The following is a 22149-nucleotide window of genomic DNA, read 5'->3' as shown; positions in this document are numbered from 1 at the left end:
GCCTCCGCCTGTCTGTGTCAACTGTGGGGAACACCACTCTCCATGCTCGCCGGACTGCCCAGTTCTTCATAAGGAGCGGAAGGTAATGGAATTTAAGACCCTGGACCGGCTTACTTATTGCGAGGCAAAACTTAAATTCAAAAGGTTGTATCCTGTCCCACTTCGAACATCCTATGCTGCAGCCACGTTATCGTCGCCCTCGCGGGCGGCAGTTGTCGCCTCATCTGTGCCATCTTCAGTGGGCCCTCGGGCCCGTACATCTCTGTCTGCCCCCCTCGTATCTGGGGGCAAGCCTTCCTCTGTTGCCCCCTTAGCAGTTCTGTCACTCCCCCCGCACATGCTTCAGGAGTGACATCTGCTCCAAAACCAGGGGGCTCAATCCCTCCCCCTCCCCCTCCCCCTTCTCTGCCGGCGTCGTCTGCGCCGGCGTCGTCTCTGCCAGTTCCTCTCTCGCGGAAGGGGTCCCTCGGGGCCCTCCCTTCTTCCGTTTCTTCTCCTACCCCGGCGGATGTCAGCCAGTGGCTGAAGGTTCCGCCACCTGCTGGTCGTAGGGCTTCTGCGTCGTCGTCGGCCTCCGACGCTCCTTCAGAGAAACTCTCCCAGCCCTCTAAGCCAAAGGACAGACACGAGAAGAAGGAACGGAACGTGTCCAAGAAGAAGGACGCTCCGGCGGTTTCAGTACCGCCTGCTGTACATAGTTCTGGCTCTGGGGATGAGGTGGAGATCTTCGCCTCTGCCGCGGATCTCGCCCTCACGGAACCCTTGGGGGCCTCTCCTATGGACACAGCTGCCTCTCGCCCAGTGGCGGCCGTTGACTCTGCGGCGCCGTCTGCCTCTTAGTCGCCTTCACGCCCTCCCAGTCCCTTCCTGCTTCCATTCTCCAGTGGAACTGCGGCGGTTATTTCCGCCACCTGCCTGAGCTCCGGATGCTTCTGAGTGTTTCCCCTGTTCTCTGCATTGCTCTTCAGGAAACTTGGTTTCCAGCAATGCGGACCCCTGCCCTTCGCGGTTATCGGGGATACTATAAGACTGTCAATGAGCTTCAGGTGGAGTTTGCCTCTTTGTTCACCACTCTGTCTGTAGCTCGCCATTGCTGCTTCTGAGCGATTTCAATGCCCACAACCCTCTATGGGGTGGGACTGTCTCTGATGACCGCGGTCGTGCCGTGGAGCATGTGTTGGCTCAGCTCGACCTTAGCCTCTTGAACACCGGTGCTCCCACGCATTTCAGTGTGGCCCATGGCTCGTTCTCAGCCATCGATCTCTCTATTTGCAGCCCCAGACTTGCCCCATCCCTCCACTGGAGAGTGCATCCTGACCTGTGTGGTAGTGACCATTTTCCCATCTATTTGTCACTGCCCCAGTGTCATTCTTCTGGGCGCCTGCCCCGCTGGGCTCTCAACAGGGCTGACTGGCCGGCTTTTGCTTCCGCTGCCACCATTGCTTCTCCCCCACAGGGTGACATTGACGAGGTGGTCTGTGTCTTGACCACGTCAATGACTTCTGCGGCTGAGGCTGCCATCTCCTGCTCTTCTGGACTCCCTCGGAGGAAGGCTGTCCCCTGGTGGTCGCCAGAGATTGCTGAGGCTATTCGCGACCGTAGGCGGGCTCTCCAGCGTCATAAGCGGCACCCGTCTCTGGAGACCCTCATCGCCTTTAAGAAGCTCTGTGCCTTGGCCCGTTATTGCACGGCGTAAGCAGGAGTGCTGGGAGAGGTACGTTTCATCCTTGGGCTCCCGTGTCTCCCAGTCGCTCGTGTGGTCCCGCATCCGGCGGATTTATGGATACCCTGGAATCTCCCTGGACGGCGCTGTCTGCACTGACGCTGCCGCCATTGCTGACCACCTTGCCGCGCACTTTGCTACGAGCTCTGCGACTGCAACTTACCCTCCCACCTTTCGCTCTCTAAAGGAGCGCACCGAGCGGACGCCGTTATCATTCCACACACGTCGTTCTGAAAAATACAATGCTCCTTTCAGTGAGAGGGAATTCCTCGCTGCCCTCGCCGATTGCCCTGATACGGCACCAGGACCAGACTGCATCCACGCGCAGATGCTGAAGCATCTCTCCAGGGACTGCCATAGACACAACCTCACCATCTTTAACCGCATTTGGAGCGAGGGCGTGCTCCCGTCGCAATGGCGAGAGGGTGTTATTGTCCCCATCTTGAAGCCCGTTGCGGACCCTCTGGCGGTGGACAGCTATCATCCCATTACCCTCACCAACGTTTTGTGCAAATTGCTCGAATGTATGGTGGGGCGGCGTTTGTGTTGGGTCCTTGAGTCCCACGGTCTCCTCGCTCCATCCCAGGGTGCCTTCCGTCAGGGCCGGTCTGCTGCAGACAATTTGGTGCGGCTGGAATCTGCTATCCGTACGGCCTTTGCCCGCCGTCAGCATCTCGTTGCTGTATTTTTTGATCTGCGGAAGGCATATGACACAACATGGAGGTATCACATCCTTGCTACATTGCATGAGTGGGGTCTTCGTGGTCAGCTCCCAGCTTTTCTTCAAAACTTTTTATTGCACCACTCTTTCTGGGTGCAAGTCGGTGCTGCCTCTAGTTCATCTTATATACAGGAAAATGGGGTCCCACAGGGCTCGGTGTTGAGCGTTTCCTTATTTCTAGTGGCCATTAATGGTCTGGCTGCAGCCGTGGGGTCGTCAGTGTCTCCTTCTTTGTATACCGACGACTTCTGCAACTCATTTAGCTCAACGACCACGGGAGTCGCCGAACGTAGGCTGCAAGCAGCCGTTTGCAAGGCGGCGTCATGGGCTCTGACTCATGGATTTCAGTTCTCTGCAGCCAAGACTCGAGTTATGCACTTCTGTAGGCGTCGGACGGTCCCCCCTAATCCGGAACTTTACCTCGACGGTCACCTACTTGAAGTGGTGGACACTAGCCGCTTCTTAGGACTCGTCTTTGATGCCCAGCTCACGTGGGTTCCTCATATTACTCAGCTGAAGCAAAAGTGCTGGCAGCACCTCAACACCCTCCGCTGCCTGAGCCATGCGTCTTGGGGTGCAGATCGCAGCACGCTGTTGCGATTGTACAGAGCCCTTGTGCAGTCCAGGCTTGATTATGGGAGCCTGGCCTATGGGTCTGCATCGCCCTCAGTGTTGACGTTGTTGGACCCCATACACCACTGTGGGGTTCAGCTTGCAACTGGTGCTTTCCGTACGAGCCCCGTGGATAGTCTGCTGGTGGAGGCCGGGGTTCCCCCGCTGCGGATTCGCCGCCACCGACTGCTCGACGACTATGCTGTCCACGTGCATTGCTCACCGGGCCATCCCAATCATCGCCTGCTTTTCCCTGCCAGGGTTCTCCCTCTGCCCGACCGGCGACCTAGGTCTGGGCTTTCCATTGCTGTCCGCGTCCAGTACCTGCTGTCTGAACTGGGGTCGTTCCCTCTTCTGCCGCCCTTCCGGGTCCGTGCACCCACGCCTCCCTGGTGTCTGCCCCGGCCGTCCGTCCGCCTGGACTTGGCACGGGAACCGAAGGACTCGGTTCCGCATGTGGCCCTCCGTCGCTGTTTTCTTGCGCTCCTCACCTCATTTTCAGGCTGTGAGCCTGTCTACACTGATGGTTCCCTGGTGGATGGTTGTACTGCCTACACTTTTGCTCATGTTGCCCATGTTGAACAGCGCTCCTTGCTGGCTGGCTGCAGTGTTTTTACTGCAGAGCTGGTGGCCATATTGCGCGCTCTTGAGCATATGCGTTCCTGCTCAGGTAAGTCCATCGTCATCTGCAGTGACTCACCGAGCAGCCTCCAGGCTATCGACCGCTGTTATACCTCTTCTCCTCTGGTATCCTTTATTCAGGAGTCTGTTTTTGCCATTACCCGCTCTGGTCGTTTGGTGGTCTTTGTTTGGACACCAGGTCACGTTGGCATCCCAGGGAATGAACGTGTCGACAGGCTGGCGAAAGATCGACGCCCCCACTTCGGAGATTGGCTTCCTGGCTCGTGATCTGCAGCTGGCGTTGCGCCGTAAGGTGCTTGGGATGTGGCATGACGAGTGGTGTAGCCTGACTTCGCCGAATAAACTGCGGGCTGTTAAGGAGACGACCGATGTGTGGCGGTCCTCCTTGCGGGCTTCTCGCAGGGACTCTGTCATCCTGTGTCGGCTCCGCATCGGCCATACCTACCTGACGCACGGACATCTTTTGTGTCAGGAGGCTCCCCCCCTGTGTCAGTGCGGGTCCCGCTTGACGGTCGCCCACATTTTGTTGGAGTATCCCCGACTGCGCACCCTCCGGCAGTCCTTTAATCTACCGGGCACATTGCCTTTGGTTTTTAGCGACGATGCCTCCATGGCTGACGATGTTTTAAATTTTATCCGTGGTAGTCCTTTTTATGGTTCCATTTAGCGGGGTCCTGCCCCTTTCCCTTTCTGCGTCTCTTGTCCTCGAGTCTCTATTTTTTGTTCTCATGGTCAGCAACCAGTCTCCGGCCCTCTTCTTTTCTTCCGTTTCTTTCTGTCCGGTGTTCGTCTGTACTCTTCTTGTCTCTAGTGTTCGCTGCCACATTGGTGTTCTTTCAGTGACTGGGGGGGAGGGGCATCTCCTCCCCCCTTGGGGTTTTACCTGCTCCGTAAATTTTGTTCCGCCTGTTTTTGGAATGGGGGACTGATGACCTTAGCTGTTAAGTCCCCCTTAAACATCCCAACAACCACCACCACCACCAATACTTCCTCATTAGTTATGTGATCTACCCACCTAATCTTCAACATTCTTCTGCAGCACCACATTTCGAAAGCTTCTATTCTCTTCTTGTCCAAACTATTTATTGTCCATATGTCACTTCCATACATGGCTACACTCCATACAAATAGTTTCAGAAACGACTTCCTGACACTTAAATCTATACTCGATGTTTTCAAATTTCTCTTCTTCAGACTTGCTCAACATACAGATTGAATAACATTGGGGATAGGCTACAACCCTGTCTCACTCCCTTCCCAACCATTGCTTTCCTTTCATGTCCCTTGACTCTTATTACTACCATCTGGTTTCTGTACAAATTGTAAATAACCTTTTGCTCCCTGTATTTTACCCCTGCCACCTTTAGGATTTGAAAGAGAGTATTCCAGTCAACATTGTCAAAAGCTTTCTCTAAGTCTACAAATGCTAGAAACATAGGTTTGCCTTTCCTTAATCTTTCTTCTAAGATAAGTCGGAAGGTCAGTATTGCCTCACGTGTTCCAACATTTCTACAGAATCCAAACTGATCTTCCCCAAGGTCAGCTTCTACCAGTTTTTCCATTCGTCTGTAAATAATTTGCATTATTATTTTGCAGCTGTGGCTTATTAAACTGATAGTTTGGTAATTTTCACATCTGTCAACACCTGCATTCTTTGGGATTGGAATTATTATATTCTTCTTGATGTCTGAGGGTATTTCACCTGTCTCGTACATCTTGCTCACCAGAAGGTAGAGTTTTGTCAGGAATGGCTCTCCCAAGGCCGTCAGTAGTTCTAATGGAATGTTGTCTACTCCCGGGGCCTTGTTTCGACTCAGGTCTTTCAGTGCTCTGTCAAACTCTTCATGGAGCATCGTATCTCCCATTTCATCTTCATCTACACCCACTTCCATTTCCATAATATTGTCCTCAAGTACATCGCCCTTGTATAGACCCCTCTGTATACTCCTTCCACCTTTCTGCTTTTCCCTCTTTGCTTAGAACTGGGTTTCATCTGAGCTCTTGATATTCATACAAGTGGCTATCTTTTCTCGAAAAGGTCTCTTTAATTTTCCTGTAGGCAGTAGCTAGCTATCTTACCCCTAGTGAGATAAGCCTCTACATCCTTACATTTGTCCAGCCATCTCTGCTTAGCCATTTTGCACTTCCTGTCGATCTCATTTTTGAGACGTTTGTATTCCTTTTTGCCTGCTTCATTTACTGCATTTTTATATTTCCTCCTTTCATCAATTAAATTCTATATTTATTCTGCTACCCAAGGATTTCTACTAGACCATTTTTTTTTTTTTTTATTTTTATTTTTTTTTTTTTTATACCTACTTGATCCTCTGCCTTCCCTACTTCATCCCTCAGACCCCACCCATTCTTCTTCTACCCTTATTTCTTTCCCCCATTCCTGTGAATCGTTCCCTTATCCTGTCCCTGAAACTCTGTACAACCTCTGGTTCTTTTAGTTTATCTTTAGTTTATCCAGGTCCCATCTCCTTAAATTCACACCTTTTTGCAATTTCTTCAGTTTTAATCTACAGTTCATAACCAATAATTGTGGTCAGAGTCCACATCTTCCCCTGGAAATGTCCTACAATTTAAAACCTGGTTCCTATATCTCTGTCTTAACATTATATAAGCTATCTGATACCTTTTAGTATCTCCAGGACTCTTCCATGTATACGACCTTCTTTTATGATTCTTGAACCAAGTGTTAGCTATGATTAAGTTATGCTCTGTGCAAAATTCTACCAGACGGCTTCCTCTTTCATTTCTTAGCCCCAATCCATATTCACCTACTATGTTTCCTTCTCTCCCTTTTCCTACACTCGAATTCCAGTCACCCATGACTATTAAATTTTCGTCTCCCTTCACTATCTGAATAATTTCTTTTATTTCATCATACATTTCTTCAATTTCTTCGTCATCTGCAGAGCTAGTTGGCATATAAACTTGCAGAGTTATTGAACGCAGTTTTCCGAAATTCCTTCACCAAGGAAGACGAATGGAATATTCCAGAATATGAAACACGAACATCTGCTAGCATGAGTTTCTTAGAAGTAGATACCTTAGGGGTTGCGAAGCAACTCAAATCGCTTAATACGGGCAAGTCTTCAGGTCCAGATTGTATACCGATTAGGTTCCTTTCAGATTACGCTGATACTATAGCTCCCTACTTAGCACTCATATACAACCGCTTGCTCACCGATAGATCTGTACCTACAGATTGGAAAATTGCGCAGGTCGCACCAGTGTTTAAGAAGGGTAGTAGGAGTAATCCATTTAACTACAGACCTATATCATTGACGTCGGTTTGCAGTAGGGTTTTGGAGCATATACTGTATTCAAACATTATGAACCACCTCGAAGGGAACGATCTATTGACACGTAATCAGCATGGCTTCAGAAAACATCGCTCTTGTGCAACGCAGCTAGCTCTTTATTTGCACGAAGTAATGGCCGCTATCGACAGGGGATCTCAAGTTGATTCCGTATTTCTAGATTTCTGGAAAGCTTTTGACACCGTTCCTCACAAGCGACTTCTAATCAAGCTGCGGAGCTATGGGGTATCGTCTCAGTTGTGCGACTGGATTCATGATTTCCTGTCAGGAAGGTCGCAGTTCGTAGTAATAGACGGCAAATCATCGAGTAAAACTGAAGTGATATCAGGTGTTCCCCAGGGAAGCGTCCTGGGACCTCTACTGTTCCTGATCTATATAAATGACCTGGGTGACAATCTGAGCAGTCCTCTTAGACTGTTCGCAGATGATGCTGTAATTTACCGTCTAGTAAGGTCATCCGAAGACCAGTATCAGCTGCAAAGCGATTTAGAAAAGATTGCTGTATGGTGTGTCAGGTGGCAGTTGACGCTAAATAACGAAAAGTGTGAGATGATCCACATGAGTTCCAAAAGAAATCCGTTGGAATTCGATTACTCGATAAATAGTACAATTCTCAAGGCTGTCAATTCAACTAAGTACCTGGGTGTTAAAATTACGAACAACTTCAGTTGGAAGGACCACATAGATAATATTGTCGGGAAGGCGAGCCAAAGGTAGCGTTTCATTGGCAGGACACTTAGCAGATGCAACAAGTCCACTAAAGAGACAGCTTACACTACACTCGTTCGTCCTCTGTTAGAATATTGCTGCGTGGTGTGGGATCCTTACCAGGTGGGATTGACGGAGGACATCGAAAGGGTGCAAAAAAGGGCAGCTCGTTTTGTATTATCGCGTTATAGGGGAGAGAGTGTGGCAGATGTGGTAAGCGAGTTGGGATGGAAGTCATTACAGCATAGACGTTTTTCGTCGCGGCGAGACCTTCTTACGAAATTTCAGTCACCAACTTTCTCTTCCGAATGCGAAAATATTTTGTTGAGCCCAACCTACATAGGTAGGAATGATCATCAAAATAAAATAAGAGAAATCAGAGCTCGAACAGAAAGGTTTAGGTGTTCGTTTTTCCCGCTCGCTGTTCGGGAGTGGAATAGTAGAGAGATAGTATGATTGTGGTTCGATGAACCCTCTGCCAAGCACTTAAATGTGAATTGCAGAGTAGTCATATAGATGTAGATGTAGATGTACTACTGTAGTAGGCATGGGCTTCGTGTCTATCTCGGCCACAATAATGCGTTCACTATGGTGTTTGTAGTAGCTTACCCGCACTCCTATTTTTTTATTCATTGTTAAACCTACTCCTGCATTACCCCTATTTGATTTTTTATTTATTTCCTTGTATCCACCTGACCAGAAGTCCTGTTCCTCTTGCTACCAAATTTCACTAATTCCCACTATATCTAACTTTAACTTATTCATTTCCCTTTTTAAATTTTCTAACCTGCTTGCCCGATTAAGGGATGTGACATTACACGCTCCGATACGTAGAACGCCAGTTTTCTTTCTCCTGATAACGACATTCTCTTGAGTAGTCCCCGCCCAGAGATCCGAATGGGGGACTATTTTACCTCCGGAATATTTTACCCAAGAGGACGCCATCATCATTTAACCATACAGCGGAGCTGCATGCCCTCGGGAAGAATTACGGCTGTAGTTTCCCCTTGCTTTCAGCCGTTCGCAGTACCACCAAGGCCGTTTTGGTTAGTGTTACAAGGCCAGATCAGTCAGTCATCCAGACTGTTGCCCCTGCAACTACTGAAAAGACTGCTGCCCCTCTTCAGGAACCACATGTTTGTCTGGCCTCTCAACAGATACCCCTCTGTTGTGGTTGTACCAACAGTACGGCTATCTGTATCATTGAGGCAATCAAGCCTCCCCACCAACGGCAAGGTCCATGGTTCATGGGGGGAAAACTTACATTATATGAGCTAAAACACTATTTAATTAAATAATAGTCAAATAAACTGCCGTTATATCATCCTGTTGTCACTCACAAAAGTTACCCCACAGTAATGACCCACTCATAGCATTAAACAGTGGTGTTGCAGCAGATCCGAGACAACAGCTTATTCAAATGCTAATTATTTCATAGGGGCAGCTACCTATTTGTGGAATTGTGCTGCTAGCTTGGAACTTATTTCATTTTCTTGCACAGATCATAATTTTTTTGTCACATAGCTCATTGTTTATATTACTGCTGGTCACTTGAACGTATGAGAGTACAACTTATCACTGTGTTAGTAGGAGCAATAATGAAGGATTAGGTACGGTGTTGCAAATGCATAACGACAGTGGAATGGCACAAGACAATGTTATTTGTGGTTTGCGCACTTTACGCATAGGTGTGCCCGCTGGAGGGTTGAAACAAGCTCCCAGTCGTTGCACCACTTGGAATTCTTATCAAGATCCAACTTTATATTTAAGCAGCCTTTTCCAGACAGTACTACATTAGAAATAACCACATCACATGTGAAAAGTCTCAGTTAATGTTGTCTGAAGATCATTTGGATACAGAATTAACAGAAAGGATCCCAACATACTTCTGGGGAACTCCTGAAGGTACTACTATGTCTATTGAAGATTCTCCATCCAACATATGCTGTGTCCTCACTCCCAAGAAATCTGCAATCATCACAAATCTCGCCCAGTACCCCAGACATTCATACTTCTGATTATAAACATAGGTGAAATGTGCATTGGGTTTCATAAGAACAATGTTTCCAGAATCCATATTGTTGGGCATTGATATCTTCAAGATGTCTCATTTCTTTTGCGTTCAGGATAGATCCTGGTGTTCTACAGTGGGTGGATGTCAAGGAAATTGGGTGGTAGTTTTGTGGATTACTTCTGCTAAACTTCTTGTAGATGGGTGTTACCTGCACTTTCTTTCAACTACTAGGCTCAGTTTTTTTGCTCGAGGAATCTAGAATATATTATCATTGAAAGAGGGACTAACTGAGATGGAAACTTGTTATAGAATTTAATAGGGATTGCATCAGACCCTGGGACTTTGTTGCAGTTGTTTCGCAATGTCACAGACACTAATGCCTAGTTCATTCATCTTTCCACTGGTGTGGGAATTAATCTGGGCCATATTCCTTTGTAAAGGAACGTTTTCAAATGATCAGCAATTCTGCTTTTGCTTTGGTCATGTATGTTTGTTGTCACTGAGGCCCCCACATGATTAAACTGATTTATCAAATTTGCTCTTATCTATATACAGACCTGTTGGACAAGCTTGTACACAATCCAGCAAGTTTGTCAGTTGAACTGCAGTTTTGAAGCAGATGCTGTTCGTGTACGCTGTATTTTGACACTAGTGGGAGAAGAAGAAGAGGGGGAGGAGGAGGAGAAAGACAGCACTGGTCCAGAGTATGGTTTAAAATGAAAGAGAAATATGCACATGAGAATCTGTTGAAGAACTCTTACACTCGGCAACCTGATGGTTTCATCAACTTTCTCCAAATGGACAGCGAAACTTTTAATAACATATTTACGGCTACTTCCCTCTTGCATTGAAAAAGAAGACACAAGAATGCAAAGATTTATTTTCTTCTGTTTGTTTCTGTAATGAAAGTTCATTAAAGTACCACAACATGGTTTGTCAGTTGAACTGCAGTTTTGAAGCAGATGCTGTTCGTGTACGCTGTATTTTGACACTAGTGGGAGAAGAAGAAGAGGGGGAGGAGGAGGAGAAAGACAGCACTGGTCCAGAGTATGGTTTAAAATGAAAGAGAAATATGCACATGAGAATCTGTTGAAGGACTCTTACACTCGGCAACCTGATGGTTTCATCAACTTTCTCCAAATGGACAGCGAAACTTTTAATAACATATTTACGGCTACTTCCCTCTTGCATTGAAAAAGAAGACACAAGAATGCAAAGATTTATTTTCTTCTGTTTGTTTCTGTAATGAAAGTTCATTAAAGTACCACAACATGGGAACATATGGCCAGCATTGTCCATGGAAGAACCCGAGAAATTATTATTGTTATTATTATTATTATTATTATTATTGCACTTGAGGGTGTATGTTGTGCCTAGAACACTGCCTTACTTCTCAACCTCTTCCTGTGCAGTATTTGGCTTAGAAAGATTGTGACACATCTGCTATTTTATTAATTCTCAGTGCACTTTTATTTTATTTTATTTTATTTATTTATTTATTTTGTGATCATATTTTCGTTCCAACTATAATCATTTCTGTCAAATGTGGTCTAGTACAAAATAAACCAAAATAGACTAAAAATATGAAAAAGGTTAAAATGAGTGAAATTATTATAGAATTTGAAAACTTATTGAAGTTTTGCGTCCTGTCCTTGCTAAATCTGAGGATTTCACTGTAGAATGCTCTGGTAGACTTTGTTTTGACAATGTTATTTTGCAGCTTTTTAGCCAAAGACCAGTCCATTTTTTCCAGCATTTCACATTTGAAAGAGTACACTATGTTATTATTATTATTATTGTTATTATTATTATTTACTAGCTTCCTTCCAATCTTTCTCCTTTCCTCAAATAGCAGCTTTTGTCACGTCAGACAGCCTTGCCCATGTTATTTGTTACAGTGTGCTTGCCAAAATAAGCCTTATCTGGTCAAAAAATCTGCCTACGAATGCTCAGGAACAATCAGGAAAATTAAAAAACTGCTACACTTAAAGCACTTTCTTCATTGGGAAACCAGTTAATGATGGTCTGTCATGGAACAATGGAAGCAGATGAACCCCTGCAAAGTGGTACAGATCGAAGACAATAGTCAACAGCACACTTGGTCTCAGGAGAGACCAGGCAAATGCACAGCCAGGAGACTGGGGCTCAGCCTTATGTGGAGATGCCTGAATTGGGTATGAGGAAGGATTTTAAAATAATGCACAATAATGTTTTTCTCCCCTGGTATTGCAGCTGGAACGTTGAAATTTCACGGCAATATAGTTTGCAGTTTACACTTCATGTACAGCTCTAGCAAGAAAGGCATAAACTATGAAACAGGTATGGCACACACGTTACTGTCATCAACTTGTGAAGAGCAGTGAAGCATAGTTCAATATTTGTGGGCCAAAGGTCATAAACTGAGTTCAATTCACAGAGACGTGTGGGGACAACTTTATGGACTGTAGCAGTGTCTCTAGGCAGTGTGTATTCTTCCAAGAGAGCCGTGTGAACCTCAGTGATTCCCCATGCTCCAGACAGCTGGTAACAGCTGCAAACCTGAAAATGTCATTACTATTGAGGCAGTAAGTTTGGACAAACAGCGTGTGCAACTGCAAGCCTTATGACAGCAATTCAACATTTCCTATGGTGTCATGTGCAGTGCTGTTCGTGACACTTTGAAATTTCATAAAGTTAGTGCTCACAGGGTGCCTGAGAACCTCACAGACGGTCACAAGGGTCAGCAAATGATGACAACCTTGGATCACTCACGTGTTGTGCCATAGAAGGGCATGAATTTTTCAAAGGAATTGTCACCGGTGATGAGTCGCGGGCATACCACAACACACGTGAAACTGAGCAGACTTCCATGGAGTGGAAACATGGTGGTTCCCCAGTATGAAAAAAAATCCAAGTTACTCAGTCTGCTAGGAAAATGCTTGTGTCATTGTTTTGGTTTATGCGTGGTATGTTACCAGTGGACCTGCTGAACACAGGTCCACTGTGAATTGCATCATGCCCTTCGTGACCAACACCACAACATTAATGCTGACAATGTCAAACTTCTTTGTGACAATGCTCGCCCCAATGTTGCTGCTCCTGTTTGTGAGGGGAGGGGGGAGGGGGGGGGGGAGACTGCTGCAGTCTCTAGCACCATACATTCCAGACCTTGCACCATTGGATTTTCATCTGTTTGGTTCCATGAAGATATTTCTGGTCAGCCAACACTGTGACAAATGCAGAACTGAAATCAGCAGTCTGCAGGGGGATGTACTCCTCACAAATGGACTTCTACCAACAGGGCATATTGAAACTGGTACCACAATGGCAGAAATGTGTTGAATACATTGGTGTCTATGTAGAGAAGTAGGTAAAAGATGTAAATTCATGTGTAATTTGTTTTGTTACCTATTAAGCTTTTTGATAGTAAAATTATTGTGCATTACTTTTCGATCTACCCTCGTATTATTTTCCTTATTTATTTAATTTTTTAAATTTTTTATGGTGAGTTGTGAAGCAGTGGAATTATTGTGTGTTTCTTTTAGTGCTTTTTTGGTCATGATACCCTGTTTACAGTTTCCTTGACAGCCCTCTGTACGAGTTGTTTAGTGCCGTCATAACTTGTTTTCAGTTGCTTTAGGGAAGTAGGCTGCAGTGGCTGCCACACTTCGATTTCTTCCACATCCTCAAAAGCTCTTATCATTCCGCCCGATGTGTGAGTGAGTGAACGAAGTGACCTGTTTTCATCCCTTTCACAGGAGAAGGGCGTGGGCGTGATCTGTGCGGCAGGCACAGCGATGGGCCTCCTGAGCAGTACGGGACCGCAGCCGTGGCACCCTGCGCCCCAGAAGCTGCGGGATGCGTGCCGGGCGGCAGCAGACTACTGCAAGGTGGGTGCGAAGCAAGAACGTGAGTGGTGCACATGTAAAGTGGTATCAGGATAAAGATGCATGTGGTATGTAAGGAGCTAAGTGGAGAGAAAAAGGTGAAACAAACAATACACTCAGGTGACAAAAGTCATGGGATTCCTCCTAAAAAAACAGTTCGACGAAGAGGAAGAAGTCACAAAGAGCCAATCAGGTGAGTAGTGTGAGTGGGAACACTTGTCATGTTTTTTCTTGCCAGTGATTCCTTCACAGTGAGATACTTGTATGTAGATGCATTATGATGATACAGAAACCAGTCTTTGTACTCCGACAGGATGTATACACCCTGCTACAACTGAAAAATCTGGGATTTTTTTCATTCAGAAAAAACAGGAATTTTTTTTTAAATTCTGGGATTTTTTTAGAATTCCGTGAATTTTTCATTGTTCTAGTTTTCAGTTAATTTTTTTGTAATTTTGACTCATTAGAAGTTTTTTTAGTTTTAGTTTAGTCCACTACAGTAGAATAAACAACAAAATATAGATGTAAAGAAAATGTGCCAATTACAACAACAAAACAAAGTGCACACACAAGCATCTGCTGATAGCAAAATGTGTCAAAGGCTTTAGGACTTTGTAACAATAAAATGCTTTCAATGAGCATGGCATCACAGCTGGTTATATTTCTATTAGCTCGCACGAAAATATTGCTGGTGGCAATTTGAGAAACTTTACTTTCAAAGTAAATATCCTTTTATACAAAATGAATTATGATACGTGAGAGAAAGTGCAATAAAGTTCTTAAAGCACAATGCATTTTGAATCTCACTCAAAACTTAGCAGTATGAGGACCAGTAACTTAAAAATATTTTGGGCCTACAAGACTGCTCGTTTATGCCATTATTTTAAATGTACCAGCATAATTGTGTTTGATACATCTGAAAGGCTAACACACACTAAAAGAGATCAGGTTTCAAGGTTACTTTTTCGCATTTATTTTAGTTGTTTCTTAGATAACAAATTATGCAGTAACAATGGAAAAAAGTATAATTATCCTTCACAAAAGCCGAGCTGAATTCTTGAGCAATTGCACACATAATTGGCTTTTCTATGGAAATGTTGAAGTGCTAGACAGAACATGTATTCAGCCAAGTAACCCACAAAATATTCGGTGCACAGCAGTGAAATTTACAATTGTGCTTGTCAGAAATATTCAGTTGCTGTGATTTAAGGATCCTACCCAACCACACTCCTGGAAAAATGCAAGAAATTTTTGACGACCATATTATGTGTGAAATCTTAACTTTTCTTGTAGCTAAACATTATGCATGGTAATTTAAACCATTAACGTTTCCTATCTGTGTGTTGGCGCTACTCAGTTGATGTTGCTTGGCTGACTACATCATGTGTCCTATGCTCTGAATATCTGCAGTCATTGGCCGGTGTTCACGTGACATGAGTTACGATTGGCGGACAAAAGCACATCACAATCTCAATTCCAGTGCTTCGGAAGCTACCATGGCATTTTTGGTGCAAATCGTATTTATACTTTTGTAATACACTACTGGCTACACCACGAAGATGATGTGCTACAGATGCGAAATTTAACTGTCTGGAAGAAGATGCTGTGATATGCAAATGATTAGCTATTCAGAGCGTTCACACAAAACTGGCGCCGATGGTGACACCTACAATGTGCTGACATGAGGAAAGTTTCCAACCGATTTCTCATACACAAACAGCAGTTGACCGGCATTGCGTGGTGAAACGTTGTTGTGATGCCTCGTGTAGGGGGGAGAAATGCGTACCGTCACGTTTCCGACTTTGATAAAGGTCGGATTGTAGCCTATCGCGATTTCGGTTTATCGTATCGCGACATTGCTGGTTGGTCAAGCTCCAATTTTTGTTAGTAGAATATGAAATCGGTGGGTTCAGGAGGGTAATACGGAACGTTGTGTTGGATCCCAACGGCCTCGTGTCACTAGCAGTCGCTATGGCACGCATCTTATCCGCACGGATCTAACGGATCGTGCAGCCACGTCTCGATCCCTGAGTCAACAGATAGGGACGTTTGCAAGACAACAACCATCTGCACGAACAGTTCGATGACGTTTGCAAAAGCTTGGACTATCAGCTCAGAGAGTGTGGCTGCGGTTACCCTTGACGCTGCATCACAGACAGGAGCCTGCAATGGTGTACTCAATGACGAACCTGGGTGCACGAATGGCAAAACGTCATTCTTTTTTCGGACAAATACAGGTTCTGTTTACAGCATCGTGATGGTCGCATCTGTGTTTGGCGACATCGTGGTGAACACACATTGGAAGCTTGTATTTGTCATTGCCATATTGGCATATCACCCGGCGTGATGGTATGGGGTGTCATTGGTTACACATCTCGGTCACCTCTTGTTCGCATTGGCGGCACTTTCAGCAGTGGACGTTACATTCGATCCCTGCAAAACCCTACATTTCAACAGGATAATACACGACCGCATGTTGCAGGTCCTGTACGGGCCTTTCTGGATATAGAAAATGTTCGACTGCTGCCCTGGCCAGCACATTCTCCAGATCTCTCACCAATTGAAAACATCTGGTCAATGGTGTCCAAGCAACTGGCTCATCACAATATGCCAGTCACTACTCTTGATGAACTGTGGTATCGTGTTGAAGCTGCATGGGCAGCTGTACCTGTACACACCATCCAAGCAGCTCTGTTTGACTCAATACCCAGGCGTTCTGTTTGACTCAATGCCCAGGCGTATCGAGGCCGTTGTTACGGCCCGAGGTGGTTGTTTTGTGTACTGATTTCTCAGGATTTATGAACCCAAATTGCGTCACGTCAGTTCTAGTATAATATATTTGTCCAATGAATACCCGTTTATCATCTGCATTTCTTCTTGGTGTAGCAATTTTAATGGCCAGTAGTCTACAAAAATATGCCATGTACATATTGCCACACATCAAAGATCTTTCCAAAATGCATTGTTTTTGCTGAGTTTTGTTTACTAAATTCAAGGAAGTTCGACGCTGGTGTATAAAACCTTTACCACTCAAAGCATTTGTGTTTTTACAGCTCCAACAAAAAGTATACAGTCACTTAACAAGCAAATAATGTACTCTCACCTAGGATATAGCATATATTTACCCATAATGTAGTGTATTTTCACCTGGGCAAAAGTGTGTTTTCACCTGGGAAATCTACGAAGCAATGGGGAATTTTGTTGTTGTTGTTGTTGTTGTTGTTGTTGTTGTTGTTGTTGTCGTCCATGTATACACCCTGGTCCCATCTACTAGGCCATTTTCATCCAATATCTTCCCTCAGTCTCCTGAGTTCATCGCCATGGACTTTCCTGAGACTCATCGACCATATTCAAGAAATTCCTTAGCGACAGTTTCATAAATGTCAAAAGAAATCAATAGGACTGATTCAATGTTCCTGTGAACTTAGCACACTTTCTTGGGCTATGGAGAGGACGGTGTCTTCCATGCCAAAGACTGCCATGTTGTTTCAGAATTGTGACTGTACAGCAAGAATTCATTGGCAGTTATAAATCTGGGCAGGAAATTTCGATCATCTCAAATTCCTGTTTCCATTTCACTACACACCTGATCCCAACAATTTCATTGGTGTGTGTTCTACATACAAGGAACAAAATTCAATGCATTTTGTCTCATTTTCAGTTTATCAGCTATAACGTATCAACATGTCTCGCATGAAATACCAAACACGGATTGTCTGCATTGCATCCTTGTTTGTCACTTCGTGCCGTTTCATGATCATTTTGGGAATTGTCTGTGATGACAGTAGGCCCAAGTGTTTGACATCCTCTACAGGCTCCTGGCCATCTTTAAATAATCAGACAACTCAAATGTTCTTGTTTAGCCAAAACTTGTGCACCAAAACCATCATGTAGCCCACAGTGGATGTCAGTTGCAGTACTGGTGAGCTTAAAATAAAACTTAATGCATATTCTTTGTTCATTCAAGTTAGCCATTTTGAAATTTGCAGATACAGTAGAAAAAGGTTTAAAGACATCAGCAACAACTTTTACACTCATGCACTCACTATGAAACCATATGGCAGACTGGCAATTGGAACACACAACTAGTTACACCTAGTGATGGAAGTTTGTACTGCTGGGTGCAGTATTCAAATTCTTGTAAAGCAAAAATTATTGCACAGAACATTCTGCCACATGCATGAAAATTATAGCAAATTCAAGTGTGCTGCTGGAAGGGGTGGCGGCTGCCAAACTGACCAGCAAGCAACAAAATGTACACCAGTCTGTGCAACATACCTGTTCTGCCGCTATATCCCTCAACACCTATGCTGATGACCCTTCTTAGGCTTTCCTCTCCTGCAACTACCCCTCAGATGATAGTCACAAACCAGTGTCCTCTTCTCACTCTGTGACTAATGCTGCTCCTCTTCCAAAAAACTCAGGAGCATCCCCCTCGTCACCCACCTTGAATGCCTCAAGACTGTACTTGGTTGAGGCTACAGCTTTTTGAATGTGACTCAATGAAATCCTGTCCCTCTGATATCCTTCCCAGATGCCCTCATTACCTCCAAAACATCCTGGTAAAATGTTATGACACCCCCAAACAATGCCTGCCTCCGTAGCCGAGTGGCCAATGCGACAGATCGTCATTCGGGGACCCTTGTTCGATTCTGTACTGTCAGGGATTTTTCCTTGGTAGTGGGACTGGGGGTGCTCTCAACCTTGTAAGTCAATTGATGAGCTACCTGGTTGAAAGGCAGCAGCTTGAATCTCAAAATGTTGACAACGGCCGGGAGTGCGGTGTGCTGACTACATACCCCTCTATACCATATCTGGTGGCGAATGACTGAGGATGACACGGCAGTTGGTCGACTGTCACGTGGTCTTCAGGTCCTGACCGCAGTGTTTTCTTTCCTTTCCTCCCAAATGATTAGCCCTTACCTCACAGTTCCTCCTCATTCAGTTGTTTTAAATACTAAACATACTCTTAATGAGTAGATAATGACAGCATTTTGAATTTTTAAATTCAGTCAATAATTAGATCAAATATTAAAAATAAAATTTTTCTTGCTCCTGGAAGCCTATTAGATAGCCAACATGTAGCTGGTATACTGAGTTCCAAGACAGTTGTTTACTAATGTAGATTACAGCCAGGCAGTTGTTTACTACTGTAGATTACAGTCTTTATACCAATATTGTTTCATGCGTTGCAGCATGACTGATCTCGTGATGAGTAAAACAGTAACACAGTAATTGCAACTGAGATGGCTACAGCCTTACAAGTTTTTCTGGTTTATTTACTGGATAAATGCAGACACAGCAGAGATCACTCTGCAGTATGATTATATTAAGATTTTAATTATGTGCATTGCAATAATCTTTTTAATGAATGTCACACTCTTGCTGACTTGCATTGCCAGTGTGAACTGATAGCCTGTCTCATCTTCGTAGGAGAGGGGTGTCGAGCTCGCCCGACTGGCAATGCACCACGCTTTGACGCGCGAGGGGCAGGCGACACACGTCGTCGGAATCAACAGCACACAAATACTGCGCTCCAACCTGCAGATCCTGCGTGATGGGCTGACTTCTACAGAACAAGAGGTGCTGCGTGACGTCCAAAAGAAGTAAGGCCGCTTCTGCTGTGTGCTGCATGTTTTCCCCTGGTATGTCTAGGTTGAGTCACTGTGCTGCCAGGTTCCGAGAAGAAGTCATTTTTGTTTGTTCTAAAGGTTACTTAAACAATCTGCAGAAATTTGATCTTGTGGGGCAACATTGTCAGTCACAAGAGTTGCAGCCACATGCAACATTGCCAACCACTGTTGCACGGCAGTGTTTGTAGCAAGTCATTTCAGAGCCAAAAGCATTCACACAGTTGACAGTACAGCTGTGGAGTGGATGAAAGGTAGCTCCTACAAGTGAATTTGTCTCTGCTGCCTGCAAGGAAAAAACTTAGCAAGGAGAAATACAATTTGGGCCTAATGGATGCGTTCTTTTTCAAGTCCACAGACTGCTTTTGAAACTTTTTAACTCGTGAACTGATGGTTCCTGTTCCAGAATATTGAATCAGAACTTCAAATATATCAGTGTTATAAAGCAGTTGGTCTGAGAATTGGTAAGACCACTACCAATATGAAAGATTGTACGTTGCCAGCTGGGTATACTGTACACGACCTGACTTACTTTGCACACTATCCAGTAAGTTCCAGTAAGTGCCCCACGTGGCTGGTTTTGGAAGTTCTGAGTAAAATGGCTGCTTAGATACGACATAGTGAACTTTACTGGTAGGAAAACTGTGATTGTGTTGATCCCTACATCATCCTCCTGGATGATAAATGTAGTTAAATGGACATGAGTATTTTTATGTATTTTACATTGTCTAGAAAATCCATTGCAGTGTAATAGTTATGTTCTAGGTGTAAATACCACAACTTACAACTCTTGCATTCTGTTCTGGGTCTTGAATTCTTGTGATGTAACATAGTTTGCACCCATTTATTTGTTGTTTTCATTTCTGTGAGAAATCTATGCCTGCTTTGACTGTTCATTCCATTTACTGACGACGATAACATGTTCTTACCACATGACTCATATTTTATAGCCAGTGTTACAGTATGACAATTGTCAAGACTACAGAAGGAGAGCAGACACGTCAATGACCAGATAGAACATTCAGAATTGTGTGTGTGTGTGTGTGTGTGTGTGTGTGTGTGTGTGTGTGTGTGTGTGTGTGTAGGGGGGGGGGGGGGAGCGGCAGGGAGGGGGGGAGAAAAAAAGAGGGTCATGATCACGAGGGAGATTTGAACACGATTCTACCACTTTGCAGTCCAACGCTGTGACCACACAACTACGACGCCACGGTTCTTACAGTCCTCCCGATGTTACACATCTTGACATTGGACCATAAACTGTTTCTATTTGGCTTCTTTTTTCACAGTTCACTATATCTTCTTCCTGTTTTCACGTATTCTGTGTTCATTTTTTGAAGAACCATCCACTGGCCTCTTTTACCACTAAATCTGAGGGCGGGGGTTCAATGGGTTTCCAGTTGATATGAATACATCCAAGTTTTGTATTCTGTTATGATGTAGTATATGGATTTAGAATTTCGTCAAATTTACTTGGCATTTTCTCTTAGTCAATTGATTCAAGTCTGTTTCTGAGGCCAAGTGAAACTGTGCTAAATTATCTATTTTATAAATTACCATCACTGTGGAACCAGTAGGTGATTATAAAATTTTACTGCTAACACAGATACAAGAGTGGGCAGTAGATACTAAAGATTGACTGTCCTTGCTCTAGAGCCTTAAATGTAACCGTACGCTGATGTAGAATTAGTGACTAAGATACAGTCTTGACATGCCAGAGGTTGAAGTTTCCAATTCAGTCAAGATATTTCAAGTTTTTATGTTTAAATCTTTTTTTGAAATGACTTTCATCATTGTTTTTATTCTGGGCACTTCACAAAAATTGAAGCTTTAAGTCCAAACACCCAGGAATCTTGACAGATGGTGTCATTCTCTTGCAGGATAATGTCCAACCACGTACTGACATTGTCATTTAGACTACACTGCAGAAGTTTCACTGGGAAGCTCTTATACATCCTTCATACTGTTCCAATCTCTCCTCATGTGATTTCCATATTTTGGGAGCTCGGATGAAGAGGTGCACACTTGGATAACTTGGATACAATCATTCTGCAGGCAACCGCAAACATTAAGGTGATTGGACCAAACTAATGAGGTCATTCGTCCCTAGGCTTATACACTACTTAATTTAACTTAAAATAACTTTTGCCAAGGACAACACACACACACACACCCATGCCCGAGGGAGGACTCGAACCTCTGATGGGGGGGGGGATCCATGAAGGTATTGACTGTCTTTATTTCACAGTGGGATAAATGTATTAGCAGATTAGAAGTTATGGTGATTATTTTTGAAACAACAAACAGTTTACTTACTTTTTTCCATGTGTCTCATTTTCATTAAACTGCCACTTTATTTATAATTGTTATATAATGTTATTGTGGTCTTCAGTCCTAAGACTGGTTTGATACAGCTCTCCATGCTACTCTCTCCTGTGTGTCGTTATATATAGGACCATTTATAATTTGTTTAAACCTAAATTTGCATTATTTTGTCCATAGTGCAACAAAAATTTATGTTTTAAATGTTTGGCCATTACTGTCCAAAAAATGTATATCTTGCTATGAACAGTTCATTTTTGGCACATCTAGAGGCTGTAAATCATTAAAACAAACACGTTTTTTCTTGAAGTGAGATCTGTTCACAAAATTTCAGTTATCACTTTTCTCCTACAAATGTGAAATTATTTTGACACACACCTACTTAGGGGGAAATGACAGTCATAATGGAATTACAGAAATCAGAGGTCTCGCAAAATGGTTTACATATTCATTTTTTGTCATGTGCTGTTTAAGAGTAACTTTAGAGAAACAATTGGATGGTGGCTCGAGGAACCCTCTGTCAAGTATTAAGTGTGAATTGTGGAGTAGTCATATCCAACAGCAAATATAAATGATTATTTTGTC

The 22149-nt window shown here is 44.2% G+C and overlaps 1 protein-coding gene across 2 annotated transcripts in view; it reads left to right on the top strand.

The window, feature by feature from the left end:
- LOC126295442 (uncharacterized) overlaps nt 1-22149 on the top strand; it is an 82503-nt gene that overhangs the window by 50031 nt on the left and 10323 nt on the right. For both annotated transcript variants that reach the window (XM_049987940.1, XM_049987941.1), the window contains 2 exons: nt 13487-13618; nt 19049-19221. In XM_049987940.1, coding sequence (XP_049843897.1) covers nt 13487-13618; nt 19049-19221 — 305 coding nt within the window. The remainder of the gene's footprint in view (nt 1-13486; nt 13619-19048; nt 19222-22149) is intronic.

This window comes from Schistocerca gregaria, chromosome 11, assembly GCF_023897955.1.
Source record: "Schistocerca gregaria isolate iqSchGreg1 chromosome 11, iqSchGreg1.2, whole genome shotgun sequence".
NCBI classification, from domain to species: domain Eukaryota; kingdom Metazoa; phylum Arthropoda; class Insecta; order Orthoptera; family Acrididae; genus Schistocerca; species Schistocerca gregaria.
Note: the sequence above shows the minus strand (reverse complement) of the source record. Positions and strands in the feature narration are given on the sequence as shown.